This window comes from Salvia miltiorrhiza, chromosome 2 (assembly GCF_028751815.1).
Source record: "Salvia miltiorrhiza cultivar Shanhuang (shh) chromosome 2, IMPLAD_Smil_shh, whole genome shotgun sequence".
NCBI lineage: Eukaryota > Viridiplantae > Streptophyta > Magnoliopsida > Lamiales > Lamiaceae > Salvia > Salvia miltiorrhiza.
The window spans coordinates 3,130,704-3,155,906 of NC_080388.1; the positions used below are offsets into that span (position 1 = coordinate 3,130,704).

Sequence of the window (25,203 nt, forward strand, 5' to 3'; positions counted from 1 at the left end):
TACGCATTGGAACGGGTTTGCACTTTGAATTTCGTAATTATTTCTTTATCTTTCTTCTTTGTTTATTCCATGGTTTACCATTTCTCCTACTTTGAATTCTACAGCATGATGAACTAATTTTCATAATCTAGGGTTGGAGATTCAATTGAGTTTAATTGATTTGCTTGAGATGTATTGATGCACTTTATCCGATTCAATTGTTTGATATTCGATTTAGCAATTGATCACTGCTTGATTGTGTTTGCAACGTGTGAGATCGAGAGAAGAACTCGTTGCTTGACCGTGGTTGAATTGGAATTAGACTTAATCGGAAACGTGTAGTCTAATAATTGATGAATTCATGTGATTTAATTAGCGTAGACTCATACTTGAATGTGAAAACTATGGTTTGAGCACCTACGTTAAGAGAATTTTGTGAGTTTATTAATTGTGCATGATCTTCACTTGTTTATTGGTTTCCCAAGAAGATGATCCGTCGCCCTAGAATCTTTAATCCTTGAATTTCCGCTTGTTTTATTACTTTGAATTTATTTCTCGTTGTTTTAGATACTTTACTTGATCACTTGAAAATTGGTTAGAATGTTTAGGTGTTTTTATTTTTACGTGTTTAACACATAGATAATTAGCCCTGCTAAGTCTTTCTCGTGGAATACGACTTGGGTCAATTTGTCACTCTACGATTGACCTCGTTCTCTTACGAGCAATTTAAAGAGTATACTTTAGGTTGAACAATTACGGTAATACAAGTGCCCATCTTTTTTATGGTAAAATACTTCTTCGAATATACAATCTAATTTTTCTACCTAATTATCTATAGCATGTGCATTATTTAGAGTATCAATTTGAATTTATAATTTGAGAATATGGATATACATATAAAATCAAATAAAAGACCATTCAAATTTAGTTTTGATAATTGCTGGTTAGTTTTTATAATATACTAGTACGCTCGTCCGTGCGATGCACGGCGAGAATCAAAACTAAACGACATGTTTAAATAAATAAATAAATATAAATATTAAAGAGAATGAAAATATAAGCAAATGCTAAATATATTGTAAAAATAAAATAATATATTAACATCAATTACCCAATAAAAACTCAAATTTGAAAACATAAATTTTCAACACTATATAAAGTGTAATGATAATTATAATTATTAAACAATTAAAAAATATTCGATAAAATTAGCATTACTTATTATTATTATTATTATTATTATTATTATTATTATTATTATTATTACACGTCATAATAAATAAATACATCTATCCATACACAAACATAAATAAAAAGTCATACTATTTAAAATTATATTTTTAATATATATAACTAATAATTCATCTAAAGTTATATTAAAATTAATAAATAAAAATATATTTTAAAAAAAGAGTTATATAATGAACCAATAAATTTTCTCTCGCCTTTGTTACATTCTAAACTATTATAATTAGAAAAACATTTAAAACACAAAACATGATATTTACTTATTTTTCTTTTAAAAACACAAAAAAAATACATACATAGAAAAAAAAATTATATAGTACAAAAAATTAAGTAAAATAAGAGTGAGGAGAGAGAAAACAATTTAGTTTGAAGCTTTAAATTTCTATATCTTTATTATTTTAAATCTATTGTATATCTATTATATATCAAAATTAAAGTTAAATCTCATTATCGTTAATTTGATATACATTTTGAGCATTTTATCATTACTCAAAGTGTACAATTTATTTTTTTTTAAAAAAAAGAAAAAAGAAAGGAACAAATAAATAAAAGTTTAATTTGGAAAATAATAACGGCTCCTTCACCTAAATGATGTAGAAGTGGGTTGAATGCACTTTAATAACTTAAATTTGAAAAATAACTATAATTTTAAATTTTGGCGGGAAAAAGTAGCCGTTATACTGCTCTTTTATATAATATATAGATTAGTGGATTTATTTGAATTTTTTGAACGAGTTAATGTGCAAGTGAGATAGTGGGGTGAATGAGATTAGGGTTGTCTAATTGGTTATCGGATTTTGGATAATCCGTTAATCGAACCGAAATTCCCGAGTTTGGGTATCCAATAATCAAATTTTTTGGTTATCGGTTTAGTTTCGGGTATCATTTTTAGAAAAATTTTGGGTATCGGTTAACCAGATAACAAAAACGGGTTAACCGAAATAACCAAAAATTATTTAATAATTTATTTAATATATATTATATATATTTTAATTATTAATTCATTAATTTATTTTTTTATTAGAAAAAATCGATTCTTAGGTAAAATAAAATTATGATATATTTAAAGTATAAGAATGAGCTTTAGTCTAGTGGATAAGTTGCTTTGTGTATTTTCTGGAAACTATGGTTCAAATCATTTATCTAGCAAATTATTTGAATTTTAATTTTTTAAATGAGTATTTTGGATACCCAAATAACCGAATCGGGTAACCGAACACCTAAAACAGTTCGAAAACGGTTAGTGAAATATGACAATTTCAGGTTCGGTAACCGAACCTGAACCGATCGACAGCCCTAAGTGGGATATAATTTATTTGTAACCTTCATGTTGAATATATTTTCAAAATTTCCATTCCAATTGATTCCTTTTTTAATATAGTACTAGCATTTTAACTCGTGCAACACACGAAAAATATTTTTACATTTTATTATATATAAATTTAATATTAATTTGATTATTATATAAAAATTCTAAATATAATTAAAAATGCTATAATTTAAGATAAATATATTTTAGCTTACTATAAAAATAATAAAGAATAATTCATATTAATAAAAATTGATATTGTAAAATAAGAAAACAATATAAGTTAAAAGATAATTGAAAAAAAATATATTTATTCAAAAAAAAGAGGAGAGAGGAGAGAGAATTTTCTTAAGTTTTAATCTTTAAATAAATATAATTTTTATATTTTAAATTAGGGTTGTAGACGAATCAAATCGAAGCGAATATCACTGTATTCGATTTGTATTCATGAAATTATTCAAGATTCGAATCAATATTCGAATACCTTTTGAATAATAAATCTGATTCGTATTCGATTCGAATTAATATTCGAACTATTCGTATTTGATTCGAATATTCGATTCAATTCAAAATTTTATTAAAAATATGTAAAATAATATTCTAAACAATGTAAGATTCTATATTCAACCTAGAGACATGAAAGTGAAAGAAAGGCGGGCGCTTGCTCTTGAATTTAGGGCTTAGAGATATTAAGATTTAGTTTTAATCATTTTTGTTTTTTGTTTAATTCATTTAATTATAAGTTGTTAGCTTATCTATTTAATAATAAGGTTTAGGTTGGTTGTTGTTATACATTTCTTTTATTAATTATCTCTATACAATTATAATTAGATTAGATAATTATAAATAAAATATTGTATATATATATATATATATTATAAATATTTAATCGAATCGAATACTTACGAATATCGAATCGAATATCAAAATTTTCAATTTGTATTTGGTAACTAATCGAATCAAAAATATTATTTGTATTTGGATTCGATTCGTAAATTTTCTAATACGAATATCAAAATTCGAACATGAATACCGAATCGAACAAAATTATTTGATTCGTATATAACCCTATTTTAAATTTAATATTTACATAACATATACTCCCTCCGTCCCAGCTTTTAGTATCCTACTTTCCTTTTTTGGCTGTCCCACATTTTGATATTCATTTCTATTTTTGGTAAAAGTAGGTGGGGCCCTTACTCCACTTTAATTGTTTTAACTCTCACATAAAATGTGTGACCCTTATTTCACTCACAACATATCAATCACTTTATTAAAACCCGTGACATTCTCAACTGGATACCAAAAGCCGGGACGGAGGGAGTATCAAATTAAAGCTCTTGTCATGATCTTTAATTTGATATGTATATCAAATATTTTATAATTAGTCGAATTTCATCAGTCGAATTTCACAATTTTAAAAAAGAAATAAAATAGAAAAGTAAGAAATTAAAGAAAAAAAAAGAAGATGTATAGCTTATAAATAAACGTTCAATTTTATTCTAACTACAAAAATTGCCACTCAATTTTAAAATTGATTTGAAATCAATTTCAAATTAAAAACTCCCTTTTTAATATAGTATTGATAGATATCCGTCCATTAAAAAAAAAAAAAAACTAATATTCGAATACCTCCAAAAAAAACTAATATCCGAATAAAATGAAAAACTGAACTTACTGTTTGAACTGAGTACTTTTATCTTTTTCTTTGGCAGGCATTATTAACTAATTAGTTACAAAATTATAGCTTTTCAAAAACTAATATCCGAAGAAAAAGAAACTTTTGACCGAGTAGTTTTTTCTTTTATATTTTATATTTTACATCTTTTATCTTTTACTATATATTCTATAAGTGAAACTCTTCTTTCTCACTTTTGTAGCTTACTTCAGATCTAATCTCTTTTTATTCACATTAAATCTCACCGCCGATTAAGGATGATGGCAAGAAGAGCTGTTGTTTCTGCAATTGATCTCATTCATCGAAGAGGATTTCTCAATCGATGGTCGCAGCATCAATCGGGTATTCTCTCTCCTCTGTTCTCTCTCTTCTCTTCCGAGGCTTTTCAACCTAAGCGGTCTAGAATCGATTTCAGTTGTGTTAAAGAAGTAGACGATGTTATTGAATTGTTTCAAAAAATAAAGAGTTTGCGGCAAGAGCCTTCTGTTCTCCTGTATAACAAACTCATGAGTGTTAGTGTAACGATTGAGCAGTATTATATTGCCCTTGATGTGTTCGATGAAATGCTTAGGATGGGTGTCCCAGTTAATAATTACACAAGGAATATTGCTGTCAACTGCTGTTGTCTCTTGAAAGATATATACTCAGCTTTTTCTATAATGGGATTCTTTCTCAAGGGAGGTTACGGACCAGATACTGTGACATACGGCACTCTCATAAAAGGGTTATTCTTAGTTAATAAGGAGGCTGAAGCCGTGAAACTGTTCGAAAAGATTTTGGATTTAAAACTTTGTGAGCCCAGTAATGTTATGATTCTGCACGTGATTGATGGGCTGTGCAAAACTGGACAGGTCATTGAAGCTCATGATTGGCTTCATAGATTAGAAAGTAGTGGGTGGAGTCCCAACGTTGACACTTATAATGCACTAATTGATGGATTTTGCAAGGGCGGAATGGTGGACAATGCCTTCAAGGTTCTAACCAAAATGGTTGGGAAGGGTGTTTTACCTGACGTCGTCACTTATAGTTCCATGATTAATGCATTCTGTAAGGAAGAAAAGATGGAAGAGGCTGAAAATATGTTGGAAATAATGACGCAACAAAATATTTGTCCCGATGTCTTTACTTATTCTTCGCTTATTGAAGGGCTGTGCCTGAAGGGTGAAATCGAAAGAGCGAAGCAGTTACTTGATTCCATGGTAGAGAGGGGCCTTAAACCCAATATTGTTAACTATAGCACCTTGCTAAATGGATATTGTAAGAAGGGAAGCCTGGATGAAGCTTGGCTTATTTTTCTTGAAATTTCCGGTAAAGGTCTCGAGCATAATGTGCAAACTTATAGTACATTATTGGATGGGTTGTTGAAGCGTGGGATGGTTGATGAAGCTCTGCTTCTGCTGTCCGAGATGGTGGAGAAGGGCATCTCTCCTGATGTTGTCACATGCAACATATTGATAGATGGATATTGTTCGCAGGGCGAGATGGTTAGAGCCAGAGAGCTCTTCGATTCGATGGAAAGGACGGGGATCAAGTACGATATATTCACCTATAATATCTTGATTAAGGGATACTGTAAGACGGGAAATCTTGATGAAGCTTTGCATTTCTTTGATGAAATCTCGCATGTGGGTCTCAAACAGTCGACCGTGTCATACACCACGATGATGCACGGGCTAATACGCCAAAGTAGTTTTTCAGACGGGTTGAAGCTTTTCCACGATATGGAAGCTCAGAATCTACATCCAAATCTCTACACCTACAACATCTTGTTGGATGGCTTGTGTCGGATCCGTCGGATCGATGAGGCATTTGCGGTTTTGACGGTGATGGAGGCGAGAGGCGTGAAACCTGATATCGTATCGTATGGTGTTCTGATCAACAGCTTATGCAAGGGCGGAAGACTTGATGATGCTACTAGGCTCTTCAACCATCTCCCTTCCAAGGGCTTGAAACCTAGCGCACATACCTACAACATGATGCTCGACTCCCTCTACCATGAAGGGCGCGAAGGGGAGGCGAGGATGTTGATGATGGAGATGGAGAGGAGCGGCTGCGCGCCTAATTTCGTGACATTCAATATTATTGTGTGGAATCTGGTGAAGAGCAAAAAGTTCCATGAGGCGATTGCTTTCTTGGAGGAGATGTGCAGGAGAGGATTTGATGTGAATTCGGAGATCATTTCTGCTTTGCTTCAGGAACTTAGAATAAGAGAAGGTAAAGATGAGAAATTGCAAGAGATTCTTAAGAAAGTTTGTGCTCAAAATCGACAAGTGAATGTTCTATTTTGAGGTATGAATACTTGACTGAAGTTACATTTGATTCTATTCATCTTCTTGTTATAACCTTTGTTGTTGTCGTTCGAGTTGAATGCAGTAATCTTTATGCTCTCTCTCTCTCTCTCTCTAACCATTGTTGTTGTTTTCAGTTTGTGTGGTGGTATGGTTGTTTAAAATTCAATGAGATTTTTCACAAAAAAATTAAATTTTAAAAAAGATGATTTTAGTGTGAAAGATCACCACTTTCTCAACTCGAACATCCAGTGTTCCTGTTTACTGTTGAAAGTAGATTCAGCTGAACTGTTTCCTGTTTCGTTGCCATCCTTTTACGCAGTATAATTTATCACGTCAGATTTTTACTTGTCTAGAAGTGATTCATAGAATGCTAAGAGTGATATATACTTGACGGGAGTTCCACCATCGGGTGGTCTTGCTGCACTGTGTCTTGTGCTAGTATGGATCCATCTGCTTTGAGTTTCTCGTCTTGTTGTTATTTTGCAAGCATTTGCATGTGGTGAATTAACTTCGTGTTGTCTGATTTCGCTGTTTTCCATCAGCCATTTCCGCTACTTGGAAGAGTAGCCTTTTGATTTTCACATTTGCTAGAATTGTATTTTATTTTGGAACGACTTTAGTCCTTGATTATACCAAAAGATCATACATTCAACTCTCAGATCATCTCTAGATTCATCTCGAGGGCCAGAGACGAGACGAGATGAGACGAGGAGGAAGGAGGATGCCATTGTCTTGGGATTTTGGTGAAGGAGATGAGAGATGGGAATGTTTTATTTTAAAGAATTGGTGATGATGGAAGGTTGGATTTGGAAGGGGTTTTGTATGCATGCTTTCTAAGTGAGTGAGTGATAAATGCATATTCAAATTTTCTAAAAGTTGAGTCCATGTACTTGACTACTTGACTACTTTCATTATTTGGTAGCAGAAGAACTGGATTTTGCTAGATTCATGTGCTCTCTGTGATTAAATTGGACCTTTTTTAATTAATGTGAATTGGAAGATTATTGTGAATTGATGCGTGAAATGTTTGACGAGTGAATTCCTAGGTAGCTAAAACATCTGACTTATATATGTTGGGGAAATGGAAAAAAAGAAATGAATAGTTTTGAGTTTTTTAATATGTGTTTGTTTTTGTTTGGTTCCAGAATGGGAATGGACTTATTTTGTCCATACAAATATTTGGAAAATTTATATTTGGGCATCATTTATGCTTTGCTTGATGCAATGTTTGAAAATACGTTTTGTGAAACGAAACGTTTTTCGTCCGCCTCACGAAACGTAAGTTTCAAAACGGTGTGAGCAGGGGCGGAGCCAGACTTCCGATTCAGGGGGGTCCAAATATTTTTATGTGGATTAGTTCTCCACGTAATATTCATGTTGCGATGTATTTTGCAATAAAATTACTAAATATTGAAAATTATGTTGCAAATACAAGATACAGTCTCTTTCTATAATTTGAAGATTTTTTTAATTGAAATTGTAGAAAACGACATCGTTTTCAACACTCAAAAGTCACGTTAAAATTGTAAATTCGAAATAGTTCGTGATTTTATTTGCCAAAATCTCATTAAATTTTGTAAGGCAAAATAACTTTCAATATCCAATTCAAAAATAAATTTATACTCCCTCCGTCCTGGTTTTTGGTATCCAGTTGAGAACGGCACGGGTTTTAATAAAGTGATTGATGTGTTGTGAGTGGAATAAGGGTCCCACATTTTATGTGAGAGTTAAAATAATTAAAGTGGAGTAAGGGCCCCACCTACTTTTACCAAAAATAGAAATAGATACTAAAATGTGGGACGGCCAAAAAAGGAAAGTTGGATACTAAAAGCTGGGACAGAGGGAGTAGAATTCAATCCAAGCATGATATGCATAGATTAATTATGTGTTCACTTCTTAACTCTAAAGTTTTACATATCAATTACAGTATAAAATAGCTCAATATGATAATGATGTAGACAAAATTATATTTTTTTTTCATTATTTAATATAAAATTACGAAAATACCCCTAGTATTTTTTAAAATCCCAGGGGGGCCCAGTGACCCCCCTGCCCCACCCCTAGCTCCGCCCCTGGGTGTGAGGCGTAAAAAAAAAACGGAAATCATATAAAAATAGATAAATTATACCTAATATCATAAAACACTTAAAAACATAGCAAACATTGCAAAACACATAAAAACCTAACAAATATTCCAAAACTCATAAGTTCTAAACTACTAATAAGTCATTAAGTCTTTAAAATCTTAAATTAAAATCGAAAAAATCATCAAATGTCCAAGAAGTGTAAAGTATCCCCATCTCCATCTCCATTTGCATGATAAAAAATAATAAAATAAATTAAATGCACATAACTGTAATAAAATAAAGAATTTAATAAATAAAGATGGTTTTTTCGAAAGTTCATAATCTGCCTGGATTACTTAGAATAGAAGAAGGTAAAGATGAGAAATTGCAAGAGATTGTTAAGAAAGTTTGTGCTCAAAATTGAGAGAGGTATATTACAAGGTAATTTTTCTTTTGGCATTGTAAATGCAAATGCTTTTGTACGTTTACAAAAAATGTTGTGTATGTTTGCATTTGCTGCTAGTATTCTTGGAGATGTTTACAACTTGTCTTGAATTGACGTTTAACTATCTGTAGGGAAAGCAACACTGCTCTTGCAGTTCGTCTCCGTGGTTTTCGTATTGTTGGGAGAAATGTGTTTAGGAGTTGAAGTTTATTTGTGTTGCTAAATCTTCACGAGGAGTAGCTCTACTTATAACTGTCTTTTTTTTCAAGACCGTAACCTGCAGGATGTTTTGTTAGGCAATTTTGATTTGCAGAATAAGTAGTTTTCTGCTGAATCTGTGGTTAGATGAGTAATATGTTTGGTGAATTTTCTTTTCATCTTCTTTGTCTCTTTTTCTTCATAAATTATGTTAACTAACTAAATATGTGTATTTTATCATAAATCAATTGGACAATCTATATTGTATAAGGTTGTTTTCTAGGGTTGATTAATTCAAGTAGCCAATTTTTTATTGCTTTGTCGAATCTTTTCTTCTAGTCTTTGATTTGATTTGTTTTCTTTTTGGGTAATCAATTTACACTCTCTTAACCATATCTTTATGCATTCTCAAAAAAAAAAAAAAAAAACAATATCTTTAATTATGCATATCCGAACCAAATTAATTAAATAAATGGTATGATAAATGTATTCCATTTCAGTTATTATCTTTTCCAGGGCCCATCATTTTCGGGTATCCGTACCCAAATTTTTTTATATCCTCTTATATATACTACTATTATTATTATTATTATTATGGGCCCATTTTTTTATGTGTACTACTAGCATTAAAAACTTAGGGCCCAAAAAATTAAATTTGAAATTAATTTTGGGGCCCAAAAATATTACTCCCTCCGTCCGTCAAGATTATGTCACTTTCATGTACAAATTGTACATGAAAGTGACATAATCTTGGCGGACGGAGGGAGTATATCCCTAAATATTTTTGGACAATAGCGACAGAGCGAAACTGCATGACTTTAGAAAGACCCATTTAGAATTTGATGAGGGAGAAAGTACTGAAGTTTCATTATCACCTGAAGAGTCATTTAAAATTGAGTATTTTATAGTTGTTGTGGACATGACAATTGCTTCTTTAAAATATAGATTTACAGAAATGAAATCATTTGATCATATATTTGATTTTTTGTTTGATTCGAGAACTTTAAAATCTTTGGATAGTGAAAAATTAAGACATTGTTGTGTTAATTTGAAATCTACTTTTACTCATGATAATATATCCGATGTTGACTTAGATGATTTATTTACTGAATTAAAAATATTACAAATGACGCTGCCAAATAAAATAATGTCAGCTATTGAAATTCTTGAATTTGTGAAAATTGCAAATTGTTATCCAAATGTTGCAATAGCTCTTGTTGACTATGCATGTTACCGTAGCTTCAGCTGAGAGGAGTTTATTGAAGTTAAAATTATTGAAGACATATTTGAGATCGTCGATGTCGCAAGAAAGATTGAATGGTTTAGTAATTTTATGTATTGAAAAAAATATCTTAGAAAGGCTTGAAACAAATGATGTTATAGATGACTTTGCAAGTAAAAATGCGGGAAGTCATTTTTTGTAATTACTAATACTTTTTTTCTACTGAAATGTTCCATTTTCGATAAGAAACGGCCCTGATCTATTCTAGCAAGAAATTAACATTTAAAGAGATTTTATACTAGAATGTTCTTGGGATATATCATACTGTGTTTGATGAAAAGTTATATTGTGATTTGAAGATTGGAGTGTTTATGTAGTAATTTTTTCATTTTGTATAGACAGGTAAGAGAACATAGTGGGGCTTTATTGGTTCGAGGAAACTACGTTCATTTTTTGCGAATTAAACAAAGTGCCACAATTTTTATTTTAATCAACACTATTATATTGGTAAAAAAATATGTGAACTTTTCATTTGCAGAAATTTGGAACTAATTAGAATTTCAATTACACTTATATTTATGTGGAAGTCGGAAATCAGAATTGATTTTATTTGCCATAACTTATCTCTTCGACATCTGCTGGTATATTTATAAGCAATCGACCGGGGTTAATTGCATAAAATATCACTAAACTATGGTACATCCGTATATATATATCAAATTGGTTACTAAACTTTAATTTATTTTAAAATTATTGCTAAACTTATATTTTGTGTCATTTAAATTTTTAATTCAGATTCCCTAGGTTTAAGCAAACTTCGTAAAAAGTCAACTGTACCAATCTATATACTCCCTCCGTCCCATTATTCATGACACGTATTCCTTTTTGGGCTGTCCCAACCTACATGACACATTTCCTTTTTTGGAAAAAATCAGGGGGCATTTAAGCATTAATATATTCGCTAATTACTCTTAAATGAGTTTAGGGACTTGAAAATGTTTTCAAAATCTGAACCTCTCTCTCTCACGTTCCACTTGAAACCTCCTCTCTGTCGTCGGCTTTCTTGGGTTCCGGCCGCCGGCCTTTCTGTGCGACGCCGGTGCCCGTCTCCTCCCTCTGCACACCGCCTTCTCCCTCCTCTGTGCGACGTCTCCACCGGCTCCCCCTCTCTGCACGCCGCCTTCTCCCTCCTCTGCACGACGCCTCCACCGTCTTTTCCCCCATGTCTCCACCGCCTCATCTCACCGGTGAATAGCAGCGGCGGCGGAGTTCGAATTTTGTTTGTAGGTTTGGGATGTGTAGATCTCGTCTTCAATAACCGAATTCCGATTGTTGTGGGTTTTGTTTCGATTTTGTTTGTGGCTTTTGTTTCGATTTTTGGTTCGATTTTTGTAGGTTTTGTTTCGATTTTGGTTCCACTAATTTTGTGGGTTTTCAAAGCACATCTGATTTTTATTTTGTTGATTTGATTATGTAATTTGGTGAATTTAGATCTTGTTTTTTGGTTTGGTAATTTGAATCTGGTAACTGCTCGACGCCGGTGAGGAAGCCTGGTGACTGCTCGACGCCGGCGAATTTTGCAGAATTGGTTCTTGTATGTCTTCAAAATTGATTTTGCTGGTGAATTGGTTTTGGGATGTCTTCAAAATCGATTTTGCATAAATTGATTTTATTTTTCGAAAGAGAGTCGGAGAGAGAGATGGAGAGAGGGAAGAGGCAAGGGAGATAGAGGGCAGGGGGGAACGGAGAGGGGCCGACGCCGTGTACCGGTCCGACGAGAAAGAGGTTGAGAGAGAGGAAGTGTGACTGTGAGTGTGTTGATTAAAATAACACTACATATCTAATTCCCTTAATTTTACTCTTCTTAATCTCCGTGCCGAACAGTAACGTCCCATAAATAATGGGACGGAGGGAGTATTATATAAAAGAGCAGTATAACGGCTACTTTTTCCCACCAAAATTTCTCTCTCCTCATTTTTCTTTTTTTTTTTATTTTGATTCTTTTATAAAAATCGTCAACTTTGATTAATAAAAAGATATTCAACATGGATGTTAAATTAAAGATAACGAAAAGATCTTTAATTTGATATAAAAATTATAAAAAATAAATTTAAAACGAATAAGTTATTATCAATTAAAGTTACAAAATTATTTTTTCTCTCTCTCATCTTTTATCTCCCCTTTCTCTTTTATAATTTCTTTTAGTTATCAATAAAAATCAATTAATTGGTAATTGAAAATTTATATATTTTCAAATTTGTGTTTTTTATTGAAATTATATCGTGGATAATTTGAATTTTTTATTTAGATTTATATTTATATTTAAATTATAGTATATATTTAATATGCATATTTATTTATTTATTTAAAATATCGTTCAATTTCGATATTGATCGTGCATTGCACGAGTGGGCGTGTGCTAGTTCTCAAACAAAAAAAGAGTCAATTGTACCATATATAAACTTTTTAAAGGTTTTTTATAATGATAATTAAATTTAGCTGAAGTTTAATGTTATATATATCTTATTCTGCATGCTGAAATTGGTTTGATTGATTCCAGTGAAAGATTCTATAGATTCCCTAAAAGTTGAGCTCAGAACAGGCAGTGGCCGTGATGAACAAGAAAATTCTAACTCCTAAACTGACAGTGGTCGCAGGCACAAATTAACATGCTTAAAGAGGCGTAAAATAAAGGGTCAATTGCCACTAAATCCACATACATTTTGGTTTTTGGGCTTTTTCCCATGACCAAAAAATTTTACTTTAAAATATATGAATTAGAAAATTGATAGGGAATTTTCCCCCACATTTGTTTTTTGGCCACCACCAAAATGACTCAGATCCAATGTGTCAAAATTTAGTCTTGATGTTAAGTTTAAAATATGACATGGACGCCACATAAGCTAAATTTTCCATCTGTGCCATTATCCTAAAATCAGAAAACCCTAAGAAAGCAATTACAATTTCTCAGCTGCCCGACGATCACTCATTCAAACGGTGAATGAGTGAGCTAGAAATGTCACTGCTTTCGTCATTCCTCATTAGGGTCTTGAGCTTCTTGAAATTTTCAAGATCGAAATCCGAATTATCTTCATCTTCATCCATTGGTTCGGATTCTTAAAAATTTTGTTGTTCTTTAACAACAAGTCTTCTTTCATTTTCAAATGCCGAGGTCGAGGGATCTCTCTCATTATTTGTATAGGATTAATTAAGAATAGGAATATATATATATATATATATATATATATATATATATATATATATATATATGGGAGAGCTATAATAAAAACACTTTAAGTGTATAAAATATAAATAAATCTTGACCATTAAATATTTTTTGATCTAATGGCTTAAGATTTGCCTAATCTAATCTGTGCATATTCACGCCTAATTCATAAAAGGATAAACATGTAATTGCTTAATTTAATACATATTCACGCCTAATCCATACAAATCTTTATAATATACTCATTGTATTTTTGGAGAATGAATAATTACCATAAGTTCTCACAATTAACAACTATAATTTTAATTCTTAAAATTTATCATACCAAATCTCACTAATAAATTTTCAGATTTGTAACAGTGACTTTATTATGTAGTAAACCACAAAAAAATTTAATTCTTAAATTTAATAAAATTTCAGATTCGTAACAGCTATATTTTTAATTCTTAAAATTTATCAGACCAATTTTCACTAAGAAAAATTTAGTTTCGTAATAGCAAGATTATGATGTAGTAAACCACAAAAACAGTAGAATAATATATCATTTTATTTCAAATAAAACTTGATTTTAATTATTAACACCAAAAAAGTATAATATACACGACTCTTAAAATAGATCATACAAATTCTCACTATCAAAAAATTAGATTCGTATCAATGACTTTACGATGTAGTAAACCACTAAAAACGTTGAATAACAAATTATTTAATTATAGAGCAAACTTGCTAATAATTCGTAATACCAAAAAAGATAATTCGTAATACCAAAAATATGATTTTAATTCTTTCCCCACTAAAATGTAATTCGTAACGAAGTACAATACCTCATTAAAATAACCCACAGTATATATTATCCAACATAAATACCTGATTGGTGCTTTTTTTTTGGCATTCAATTCATATCAAACATTCGAAAATCTAAACCATTATCATTAGGTTATGGGAAAGAAAATCTTTCCATATCCCACCGCATAATTATCGGAACAGACGGATAGATATGAAAATCTTTAATCTGGACCGTAAATTATTTAGAGATGGATGGCTGGATCTTGTATATATTTTATACACTAAGGAATGTTTTCATTGTAGCCTCCCCTATATATATATATATATCATTCTATAAATTAGTCAGCCTTCCAAATATAAATTGAGTAAAAAAGACGGGGAATTTTTTTGGCTAGATAGGCCAACTTTTATATATGTATAGATTTCACTTAAGAATTCTAAGAATTTAGTGAGGTGACTCGTCATTCTATCGTTGAATTTTGTATAGAAGGTCATTTTTTGAAAAAAGCTTAAAGTTGGGGACTTTGAATAGAATTATTATCAAAATAAATGTATAAAAAAATGTCAAAATAAACTAAATGTAAACAATGCTCTCAGTAATAAAAAACTTGGTTGCGTTTGGGGCTCTCCGTGCACCAGATCTTACCTGGCTAGCGCCCAGATCTATGCTCAAATTGACACAATCAAAAGTCTCACTTTTATTGTAAGAAAACGCAACCTCAAACTATAAGGATGAGAAAGTCAAGAACTTCATGCATCGCATGAGCACGAAAAGGTAAAACCTCGTCTGCAAGGAATGCAGACGAGGGTTCTTGAAGTGGAGATGGGTTGTAAGAAAAAGGAGCCTCAAATTGTGAAGATGAGGAAATCAATAACTTCAAGGCTTGTTTATGGTATATCTTTGCCCTTGCTTTGTTCCTAGCTAGCTAGTATTGTAATTCAATCTTTATGTAAATTTGACTTTTATTCTATTCTAGTCGATTTTTTTTTTAAAGTATTTATTTTTAGCAAAAGATTTATCAAAGTTTTGTAAGAACGATTTAAATTATTAAAATGGGCCAAAAAATTTAAATTATTGGGCTTCTTTCATTTAAATGATTGGGCCTGTTTATCTTAATTTGTGGAGCTCAATTTATAAGTCTTCATCGGGCTGAATTTTATTTACAAGGCCCAATTTTCACTTCGAGAGAGACGCCGAGATGAAGAAGGAGGCGGCAGCCATAGCGCTGGGTTCGCCGGAGAAAGAGAGAAATCGAGAGTGAGAGATGGGATAGAGAGGGAGAGACATGAGATTTATGTGGGCTTCAACTTTTATTTCAAGTTGGGCCAGATACATGAGATTTATGGGTGATTCTATTCATAGCCTTTCATTTAATAAAAAATAAAAATTATTTATAAATGTACTATTTTACCCCATAATCCCAAATAAAAGTGATTTGATTTATACATAACCTCTCCTTTGATTGGTAACATGATACTATCATGTGAAAGAAAATCATCAACAAACCTCTTCTTTTCACTTTCCTCTTGAAAATAATTACTTAGCATTTAGAAGTTGTATTCAAAAATCAAAATAATTTGTTATCTCTTTTCCAACAAAAAAAGTGTGGTAGTTGCGTTTAAATAGAGATTGAGTTCCACACCTCTTTCAAATAAGGAAATGTCACAATTTTCAAGGCCGTCCTGATATAGTAATAAGGTCACAATTTTCAGGAATGGATGGAGTATTTTTGAAGGCTATATATAAATCTATCATTTTTTAGAGGCTATGGGGTAAAATAGTATATTTATAAATATTTTTTTATTATTTATTAGGTAAGATGCTATGAAGAGTAAAAAAGAAGCTATGAATAGAATCACCCAAATTTATTTGATTGAGGGCTGCCATACTAAAACAATTGGGCTTAAGTCTTTTATTTGATTAGTTTGAGCTGTGGCTTTTAAGTTTTATCATTTATTCAAAGTTGCATAATAAATATTATTATGCATTAAGTATGACTTTTTTATTATTATTATTATTATTATTATTATTATTATTATTATTATTATTATTATTATTATTATTATTATTATTATTATTATTATTATTTGATTATAGCACGAGCATGATAAAGAATTAAAAGTTCTAAGTTCTAAGTTATACTCTTGCAATAAAGAGTATTTTGATAGATCGGGTTCATAACCAAGTTAGATTTTAAAGAAAAGACAAATAACTACCGAACTAGGATTTAAGAGTTTCATGGAAATGTTGGCAGAGACATTATTTTGAGGCCTATTAAGATTAGATTATCTTACAGGTCCCCTTGATAGAAGGTTTTAAATATTTTTAGAAGAAGAGAACTGTGCAAGTTTTATCTACAGGTTTGTCCTATCAAAGTGGGTTTATATTTTTCAAAGTATGATTTGAGTTATGAACTCTATATATTTTATGCAAATGCAAATGAATGTCCATGTTAAAATATTTTTATCTCTCTATTGTTTAAAGTGCTCCTATCTTCTCTAACGATCGGGTCCTAGCCAACATAGCGATTGGATCGCCCTGGTTAAGATTGTGTACACACAAAGGGGTATTATGGGTTGCTCTCACTTGCCTCAGACTGTCAGACTTGGACTGCTCTCATTTATGAAACATGCATGATAGTGGACCACTTGTGGGGTGCTCCCACATGTTCCCATTATAGGTGAAACACCAATATAGAGAAGACTGAAAATGGATCCACAATTTATTTTAAGTCTGCATAGAATGCTTTCAAATATTTTTATGTTATACTGTTCAAAGCATGAATTATTCTTTCAAATGGAATTTTCAAATGGCTAAATCTACTGAGTCTATTAGTACTCAGTCTTGCAATTATTACAAAACCTTTTGCAGGTTTAGCGGCATGTGATGTTGTGCGTGGCTGAGGGACGGTGTTATTGTATTTCCAAATAATTACTATGAATACTTCTGCTGCCATAATATTCACTTGGTGAATATTATTTGTGATTGACTATTTTTATATTCCTAGCCTATTTATTATGAATTATGATTGTTATCACTTTCCTAGCGATTGTATCTCGAATATAATATATGTCTAGTATGAAGTATTATCTTGTTGTCTCAAACCTCAAAACTTTTGATCCTGGATAAGAGAATTTCTATCTTATTTGTTGTCTTTCTTACCTTTCATTTACGAAGTTCTCTTTATTCATAAAACATTGTCCGACTTTAAAGGCACATCACCCATTTTATTTAAAGCAAAGCCCAGTAGCCCCGTTATATAACTCGTTTTCTATTCTCCCGGGGACTGGGGTGCCACAGTATCTATTACACAACCCCCAAATTTGTCATTGTGGCCTCCCATGATTTTATACAATTAACTAATCATTGAGTTTTTGTCATAAACTAATTAGTTACACAATTATATATTTTTAAAACTAATATCCGTCCATCCAAAAAAAAAAAAACTAAAACTAATATCCGAATAAAATGAAAAATTGAACTTACTGTTTGACGGAGTACTTTTGTCTTTTTCTTTGGCAGGCTTTAGTAACTAATTAGTTACAAAATTATAGCTTTTCAAAAACTAATATCCGAAGAAATAGAAAATTTTGACCGACTACTTTTTTATTTTTCTTTTATATTTTATATTTTACTATATATCCTTCAAGTGAAACTCTTCTTTCTCACTTTTGTACCTTACTTCAGATCTAATCTCCCTTTCTTCACATTAAATCTCACCGCCGATTAAGGATGATGGCCAGAAGAGCTGTTGTTTCTGCAATTGATCTCATTCATCGAAGAGGATTTCTCAATCGATGGTCGCAGAAATCGGGTATTCTCTATCCTCTGTTCTCTCTCTTCTCTTCCGAGGCTTTTCAACCTAAGCGGTCTAGAATCGATTTCAGTTGTGTTAAAGAAGTAGACGATGTTATTCAATTGTTTCAAAAAATAAAGAGTTTGCGGCCAGAGCCTTCTGTTCGCCTGTATAACAAACTCATGAGTGTTAGTGTAAAGATTGAGCAGTACTCTTTTGCCCTTGATGTGTTCGGTGAAATGCTTAGGATGGGTGTCCCGGTTAATGATTGCACAAGGAATATTGCTGTTAACTGTTGTTGTCTCTTGAAAGATATAAACTCTGGTTTTTGTATAATGGGATTCTTTCTCAAGAGAGGTCACGAACCAGATGTCGTGACTTTCGGCACTCTCATAAAAGGGTTATTCTTAATTAATAAGGAGGCTGAAGCCGTGAAACTGTTCGAAAAGATTTTGGATTTAAAACTTTGCGAGCCAAATGGTGTTATGATTCTGCACGTGACTGATGGGCTGTGCAAAACTGGACAGGTCATTGAAGCCCATGATTGGCTTCATAGATTAGAAAGTAGTGGGTGGAGTCCCAACGTTAAGGCTTATAGTGCACTAATTGATGGATTTTGCAAGGGCGGAATGGTGGACAATGCCTTCAAGGTTCTAACCAAAATGGTTGGGAAGGGTATTTTACCTGACATTGTTGCTTATAATACCATGATTAATGCATACTGTAAGGAAGAAAAGATGGAAGCGGCTGAAAATATGTTGGAAATAATGATGCAACAAAATATTTGTCCGGATGTCTTCACTTATTCTTCGCTTATTGAAGGGCTCTGCTTGAAGGGTGAAATCGAAAGAGCTAAACAGTTACTTGATTCCATGGTAGAGAGGGGCCTTAAACCCAATATTGTTCACTATAGCACCTTGCTAAATGGATATTGTAAGAAGGGATGCGTGGATGAAGCTTGGCTTATTTTTCTTGAAATTCCCGGTAAAGGTCTCGAGCATAATGTGCAGACTTATAATACATTATTGGATGGGTTGCTGAAGCGTGGGATGGTTGATGAAGCTCTGCTGCTGCTGTCCGAGATGGTGGAGAAGCGTATCTCGCCTAATGTTGTCACATGCAGCACACTGATCGATGGATATTGCTCGCTTGGCGAGATGGTTAGAGCTAGAGAGCTCTTCAATTCTATGGCAAAGACGGGGATCAAGCACAATATATTCACCTACAATATATTGATTAAGGGATACTGTGAGGCAGGAAACCTAGATGAAGCGCGGCGTTTGTTTGATGAAATCTCGCGTGTAGGTCTCAAACACTCGATTGTGTCATACAACACGATGGCGCACGGGCTAATACGCCAAAGAAGTTTTTTAGATGGGTGGAAGCTTTTCCAAGATATGGAAGCTCAGAATCTACATCCGAATCTCTACACCTACACCATCATATTGGATGGCTTGTGTAGGATCTGTCAGATTAGTGAGGCGTTGGCATTTTTGAGGGTGATGGAGGCGAAAGGCGTGAATCCTAATATCGTAACGTACGGTGCTCTGATCAACGGCTTGTGCAGGGGCCGAAGACTTGATGAAGCTATAAGGCTCTTCAACCATCTCCCTTCCAAGGGCTTAAATCCGAACGTACAAATCTACAACATGATGCTTGACTCCCTCTATCATGAAGGGCGCGAAGGGGAGGCTAGGAGGTTGATGGAGGAGATGGACAGGAGCGGCTGCGCGCCTAATTTCGTGACGTTCGATATTGTTGTGTGGAATCTGGTGAAGAGCAAAAAGTTTCATGAGGCGATTCCTTTCTTGGAGGAGATGTGCAGGAGAGGATTTGATGTGAATTCGGAGATCACTTCTGCTTTGCTTCAGGAACTTAGAAGAGGAGAAGGTAAAGATGAGAAATTGCAAGAGATTCTTAAGAAAGTTTGTGCTCAAAATCGACAAGCGAATGTTCTATTTTGAGGTATGAATGCTTGACTGAAGTTACATTTGATTCTTTTCATCTTCTTGTTATAACCTTTGTTGTTGTCGTTGGAGTTGAATGCAGTAATCTGTATGCTCTCTCTCTCTCTCTAACCATTGTTGTTGTTGTCAGTTTTTGTGGTGGTAAGGTTGTTTAAAATTCAATGAGATTTTACGCAAAAAAATAAATTTAAAAAAATTATGATTTTAGTGTGAAAGATGACCACTTTCTCAACTCGAACATCTATTGTTTCTGTTTACTGTTGAAAGTAGCTTCAGCTGAACTGTTTCCTGTTTCGTTGCATCCTTTTACGCAGGATAATTTATCACGTGGGATTTTTACTTGTCAAGAAGTGATTCATAGAATGTTAAGAGTGATAGATACTTGAAGGGACTTCCACCATCGGGTCGTCTAAATCTTCACGAGGAGTAGCTCTACTTATAACTGTCTTTTTTTTTCAAGACTGTAAACTGCAGGATGTTTTGTTAGGCAATTTCGATTTGCAGAATAAGTATTTCTCTGCTGAATCTGTGGTTAGATGAGTAATATGTTTGGTGAATTTTCTTTTCATCTTCTTCTTTGCCTCTTTTTCTTCATAAATTATGTTAACTAACTAAATATGTGTATTTTATCATAAATCAATTGGACAATCTATATTGTTTAAGGTTGTTTTCTAGGGTTGATTAATTCAAGTAGCCAATGTTTTATTGCTTTGTCGAATTCTTTTCTTCAATTTTTTGAATTGGGGGATGATTGATTGAGATTCACACATATACCGTTCATTCTATAGAAGGAATGAATATTTTTAAGCTATATAATGCTTGGTTATAAAAATAGGTCTTATTTGTCTTGGTCCATTTGATTTGATTTGTTTTCTTTTTGGGTAATCAATTTACACTCTCTTAATCATATCTTTATCGCAAATTATTGTATGCGGTCACCGCATCCCATGCGGCGGATTTGACCCGCTTTGACCGACCCGTACTTTTTTTTTTGATCAGGAAAAGGGAAATTTATTAAGATAAAACCAGCATGGCACCAGAGGTACCCGACAAGGAGAAAACACGCACGGCCAAGGCCATGCAAAAGGGAAAAAAACAAAGAAAAGCAGTCACCCAAATGCAGATCAGGTTCATGAGCTTTCTTGAATAATCGACATGCTTCCAACACCAAAGTCTTGATTAATCTCAGCAACAAGCTTTCCTTTGTTCCACAAGCTTCCACTGAAATCACCATCATTCCTCACTTTCTCACAGCGCCAATTAATAGAATCCAGACACATGACAGGAAATTTTGATAAGACTTTTCTCCAAAGCATTGATATGCTCTCTTGCCTTCTGCTAAAGTGAGGTAAAAGAGGAGATTGACCAGGAGGTTGAGCACCAAGAGGTAAAGTTCAAATCAAGATTCAACAAATTAAACGCTTTATTCCAGCTCCAAAGTCGGCCTTTGATTTCTTGAATCAGCTTTTGAGTCTCCCACCCTTTCCCTTCGAACCTACTTTCATTTCTTCGCTTCCACAGGAGCCAAGTAGTACACATCCATGCTGCCTTAAGGAACTTCCCAGACCTCTTTCTGCTTCCCAGATGAATGAAAGAGAGAAAATGTTTTGCTAAAGTGTTAGGCCTCACCATGCAGGAGCCAATCCAATTCAGAATACCATCCCAAACCTGTTCCGCTTTTGGGCAAGAAAGGAAAATGTGTTCCGCCGTCTCGATCCTGGAAACACAGCCATTGCATGATGATTCCTCAATAGAGATCGCCACATTCACGTTGCCATTCTATTTCTCAAACATCTCCATGCCGTCACTCTCACTTTAAAAGGGACTGGTGCATCCCACACAGCTCCTAGCGCCTTGTTCACCTCTTGTGTTGGTGGAGTACTGTTCTTAGCTGCCACCAGGGAGGAGTAGGCTGATTTTGTCGAATACATTCCGTCCTTAGACGCCTTCCACATCCATCCATCAGCTTTTCCTGCACAGGGAAATTGGTTATCAAGAAACTCAGTCAACGACTCAACACTCCCTTTCTCCCTCTCAAGCAAATCCCTTCTCCAATTAAACACCCACTCCCACTTCCCATCCTCCCACTTTCCGAATTCTTCAATTGTCGTCTCTTTATTAGCACTAAGATTAAACAACCTTGGGAAAACAAATCTCAACGGTTTCTCCCCCACCCACCTATCTTTCCAAAATCTGGTATCCCGTCCGTCTCCAACCCTACGTGACAAGTTTTCCAGAAACCATGACGCCTCTCTACCCCCCCGCTGCCGCAATCACTCTCGGCCACCACCCCCCTCTCAAGCTTCTAAGACCTGTACATCTCATTCCTTCTTCTCCCCACTCCACCTCGCCGTAAACCGACCGAACAATCCTAGCCCACAGCATCCCCCCATCCTCGAGAAATCTCCACAGCCACTTCAAAACCAAAGCGCGATTGAACCCTTCAAACTCTCTAAACCCCAGCCCACCTTCACGTTTACTTGAGCAGAGGTCGCTCCATTTAATCCATGAAATTGGCTTCGACACCCCAGTCCCGCCCCATAGAAAATTCCCAATGACAGAGTTAAGACACCTCACAACTGATTTTGGGATAAAAGAAAATGAAAGCAAATAAATAGGGATGGCTTGTAGGACAGATTTAACCAAAGTGATTCTACCAGCCAAAGACAAGCTCCTCGACTTCCATTTCTCCAAGTTCTTTTTGATTTTTTCAATGAGGTAATTCCAGTCACCCACACTCTTGCATCTCCCACCCACTTTGATACCCAAATATTTAAAAGGAAATGATCCCTCTTTACATTTGAGTTCCGCTGCCATTTGCCTAACTTTATCTCTATCGACCCCAATGCCCATGATATTACTCTTGTCAAAGTTCACTGCAAGACCAGACATGAACTGGAACAGTTGAAGGATGTTAACTAACGCTACAGCATTGCCTTCGTAATCATCAAGGGTGAAGATTGTGTCGTCAGCATATTGTAGATGTGAGACCGAGATTTTCTCCTTACCAACCAATGCCGGGTACAGGAGCTTCATTGTCGTTGCTTTCTCAATCAAGGCGTGAAGCCCTTCAGCTGCAATTAAAAAGAGGAATGGAGACATTGGGTCTCCCTGCCGTAAACCTCTTTCCAAAGAGAACTCGCCCGACGGGGAGCTGTTAACCAAAACATTAGCCGACGCAGAAGAAAGGCACCCTTTTACCCACTTCCTCCAAACAGGATCAAAGTTCATAAGGCCGAGCATCACATCGATAAAATCCCACTCCACCGAGTCATAGGCCTTGGCGAAGTCAATTTTAAAGAAGATTCTGCCCATCCTCATTTTCTTGGCCTCCGAAATCATTTCGTTTAAGATCACCACCCCATCAAGAATGAACCGACCGCTAATAAAAGCACTTTGGTTGTCGGAAATAAGCGATCCCATTACCCCTTTCATTCGAGCCGCCAGAATCTTGGCGATAACTTTATAGAGGCTGCTGATCAAAGAAATCGGTCTGAACTCCTCGATCTGACAAGCTTCCTCTTTTTTGGGTATAAGGACAACAAAAGACGCGTTACATCCCCTAGGGATTTTCCCATTAGAGTGAAACTCATTCATCACGTGCACCAACTCCTCCTTTATTATGTCCCAAGAAGCTCTCCAGAAAGTGAAGTTAAAGCCATCTGGACCCGGGCTTTTGTTTCCATCACAACTCCAGATGGCTTCCTTAATCTCCTTCTCCTCAAACGGTCGGATCATCCGTATTCTGTCTTCATCAAACAGTTTTCTTTCCAGAAAATTACTGGGGAAATTTGGCAAACACCTCCGGCTCTTTCTAAAGAAAACCTCAAAATGCTCCTTGACTCTCCTTTTAACTTCTTCCGGGTCGTCGACCCACTGATTGTCAAAGTTCAACCCTGAGATTTCGTTCTGCTTCCTTCGACCCTCAACAACTCTGTGAAAAAACCCGGAATTGAGGTCACCATCCTTTAACCAAATTCCTTTTGCTTTTTGTTGCATCACACTAATCTTGTTCTTCATTTGCAGAATGATATGAGCTTTGACCTCGTTCCTTCTAATAATCTCTGATTCCTCAAGACCGAATGTGTCGTCAATGACATCCCATTTCTGTAGTTCATCTTTAAGAGTCTGTAATCTGTGATCAATATTTCCAAAAGAGTGTCGATTCCAATCCTTCAAAGCTTCTTTAACTTTCTTGAGCTTCTCTTTAAACACGAAACATTTCCAGCCCAGCACTTCGGTTTCCTCCCACGTTCTCCTCACAACATCCTGAAACTCTGGATGCGAGATCCACGCATTAATAAACCGGAAGGGTTTCGGTCCCCAATCCCCTGATTTTGTTGATAAAAGTATAGGACAGTGGTCCGAGAGAGTCATTTGAAGACCTCTACCAAAGGTATTTTCCCACACTCTTAGCCATGTCTCATTGACAAGGAATCTATCCAATTTACTCTTACACGCCCCATTTGGTTGATACCACGTAAATTTCCTACCTTGCGTTCTGATTTCCATCAGCCCGCTCTCCCTGATGAAACTGTCAAAGTGCCTAATATCAGCTGCCCCAAACGGCTCCCCACTACCCACTCTCTCATTCGTCCTTCTAATAGCATTGAAATCACCCAGAACACAAACACATAGATCCTTATTTTGTTCAACCGTAGACCCGATAACATCTCACAGCGCCCTTTTCTCAACAGAACCAGAAGGTGCATACACATTAATGAAACAGCATCTAAAATTCCCTTGTTTCCACGTACCGTTCACGACCACTGCTCCTGGGACGTCCCATTTGCTTGACGCCTCAAATTTGTCTCTGTTCCATGCACTGACGATTCCTCCTGACCTTCCGTCTGAGTTCCGAACTGCCACATCGAAATTGTTAGCTCCCCACCACCCTTTACACATGTTAACCATGAACGCCTCCATTTTCGTTTCCTGCAGGAAGCAAAAATCAAGGTTCTGGCCTTTGATAATGTTACTGATGTCTTTCT

At 34.4% G+C, this 25,203-nt stretch overlaps 2 protein-coding genes across 2 annotated transcripts; both read left to right on the top strand.

The window, feature by feature from the left end:
• Positions 1–4,422: 4,422 nt before the first annotated feature.
• On the top strand, positions 4,423–7,344 carry LOC131012646 (pentatricopeptide repeat-containing protein At1g62680, mitochondrial-like). Its single transcript, XM_057940629.1, has 2 exons — positions 4,423–6,503; positions 7,165–7,344. Exon 1 carries the CDS (start codon positions 4,472–4,474, stop codon positions 6,500–6,502), a length of 2,031 nt encoding a protein of 676 aa, XP_057796612.1. The 5' UTR covers positions 4,423–4,471; the 3' UTR covers position 6,503; positions 7,165–7,344.
• A 10,780-nt stretch (positions 7,345–18,124) lies between these two features.
• Positions 18,125–20,617, top strand: LOC131012647 (pentatricopeptide repeat-containing protein At5g16640, mitochondrial-like). The gene is made up of 2 exons (XM_057940630.1): positions 18,125–20,210; positions 20,527–20,617. The coding sequence occupies exon 1, from the start codon at positions 18,182–18,184 to the stop codon at positions 20,207–20,209; it is 2,028 nt and encodes a 675-aa protein (XP_057796613.1). The 5' UTR covers positions 18,125–18,181; the 3' UTR covers position 20,210; positions 20,527–20,617.
• The last annotated feature ends 4,586 nt before the right edge of the window (positions 20,618–25,203 follow it).

Coding starts and splice junctions, on each gene's coding strand:
- LOC131012646 (XM_057940629.1), top strand. CDS start 4,472: ATGATGGCAAGAAGAGCTGTTGTTTCTGCAATTGATCTCATTCATCGA.
- LOC131012647 (XM_057940630.1), top strand. CDS start 18,182: ATGATGGCCAGAAGAGCTGTTGTTTCTGCAATTGATCTCATTCATCGA.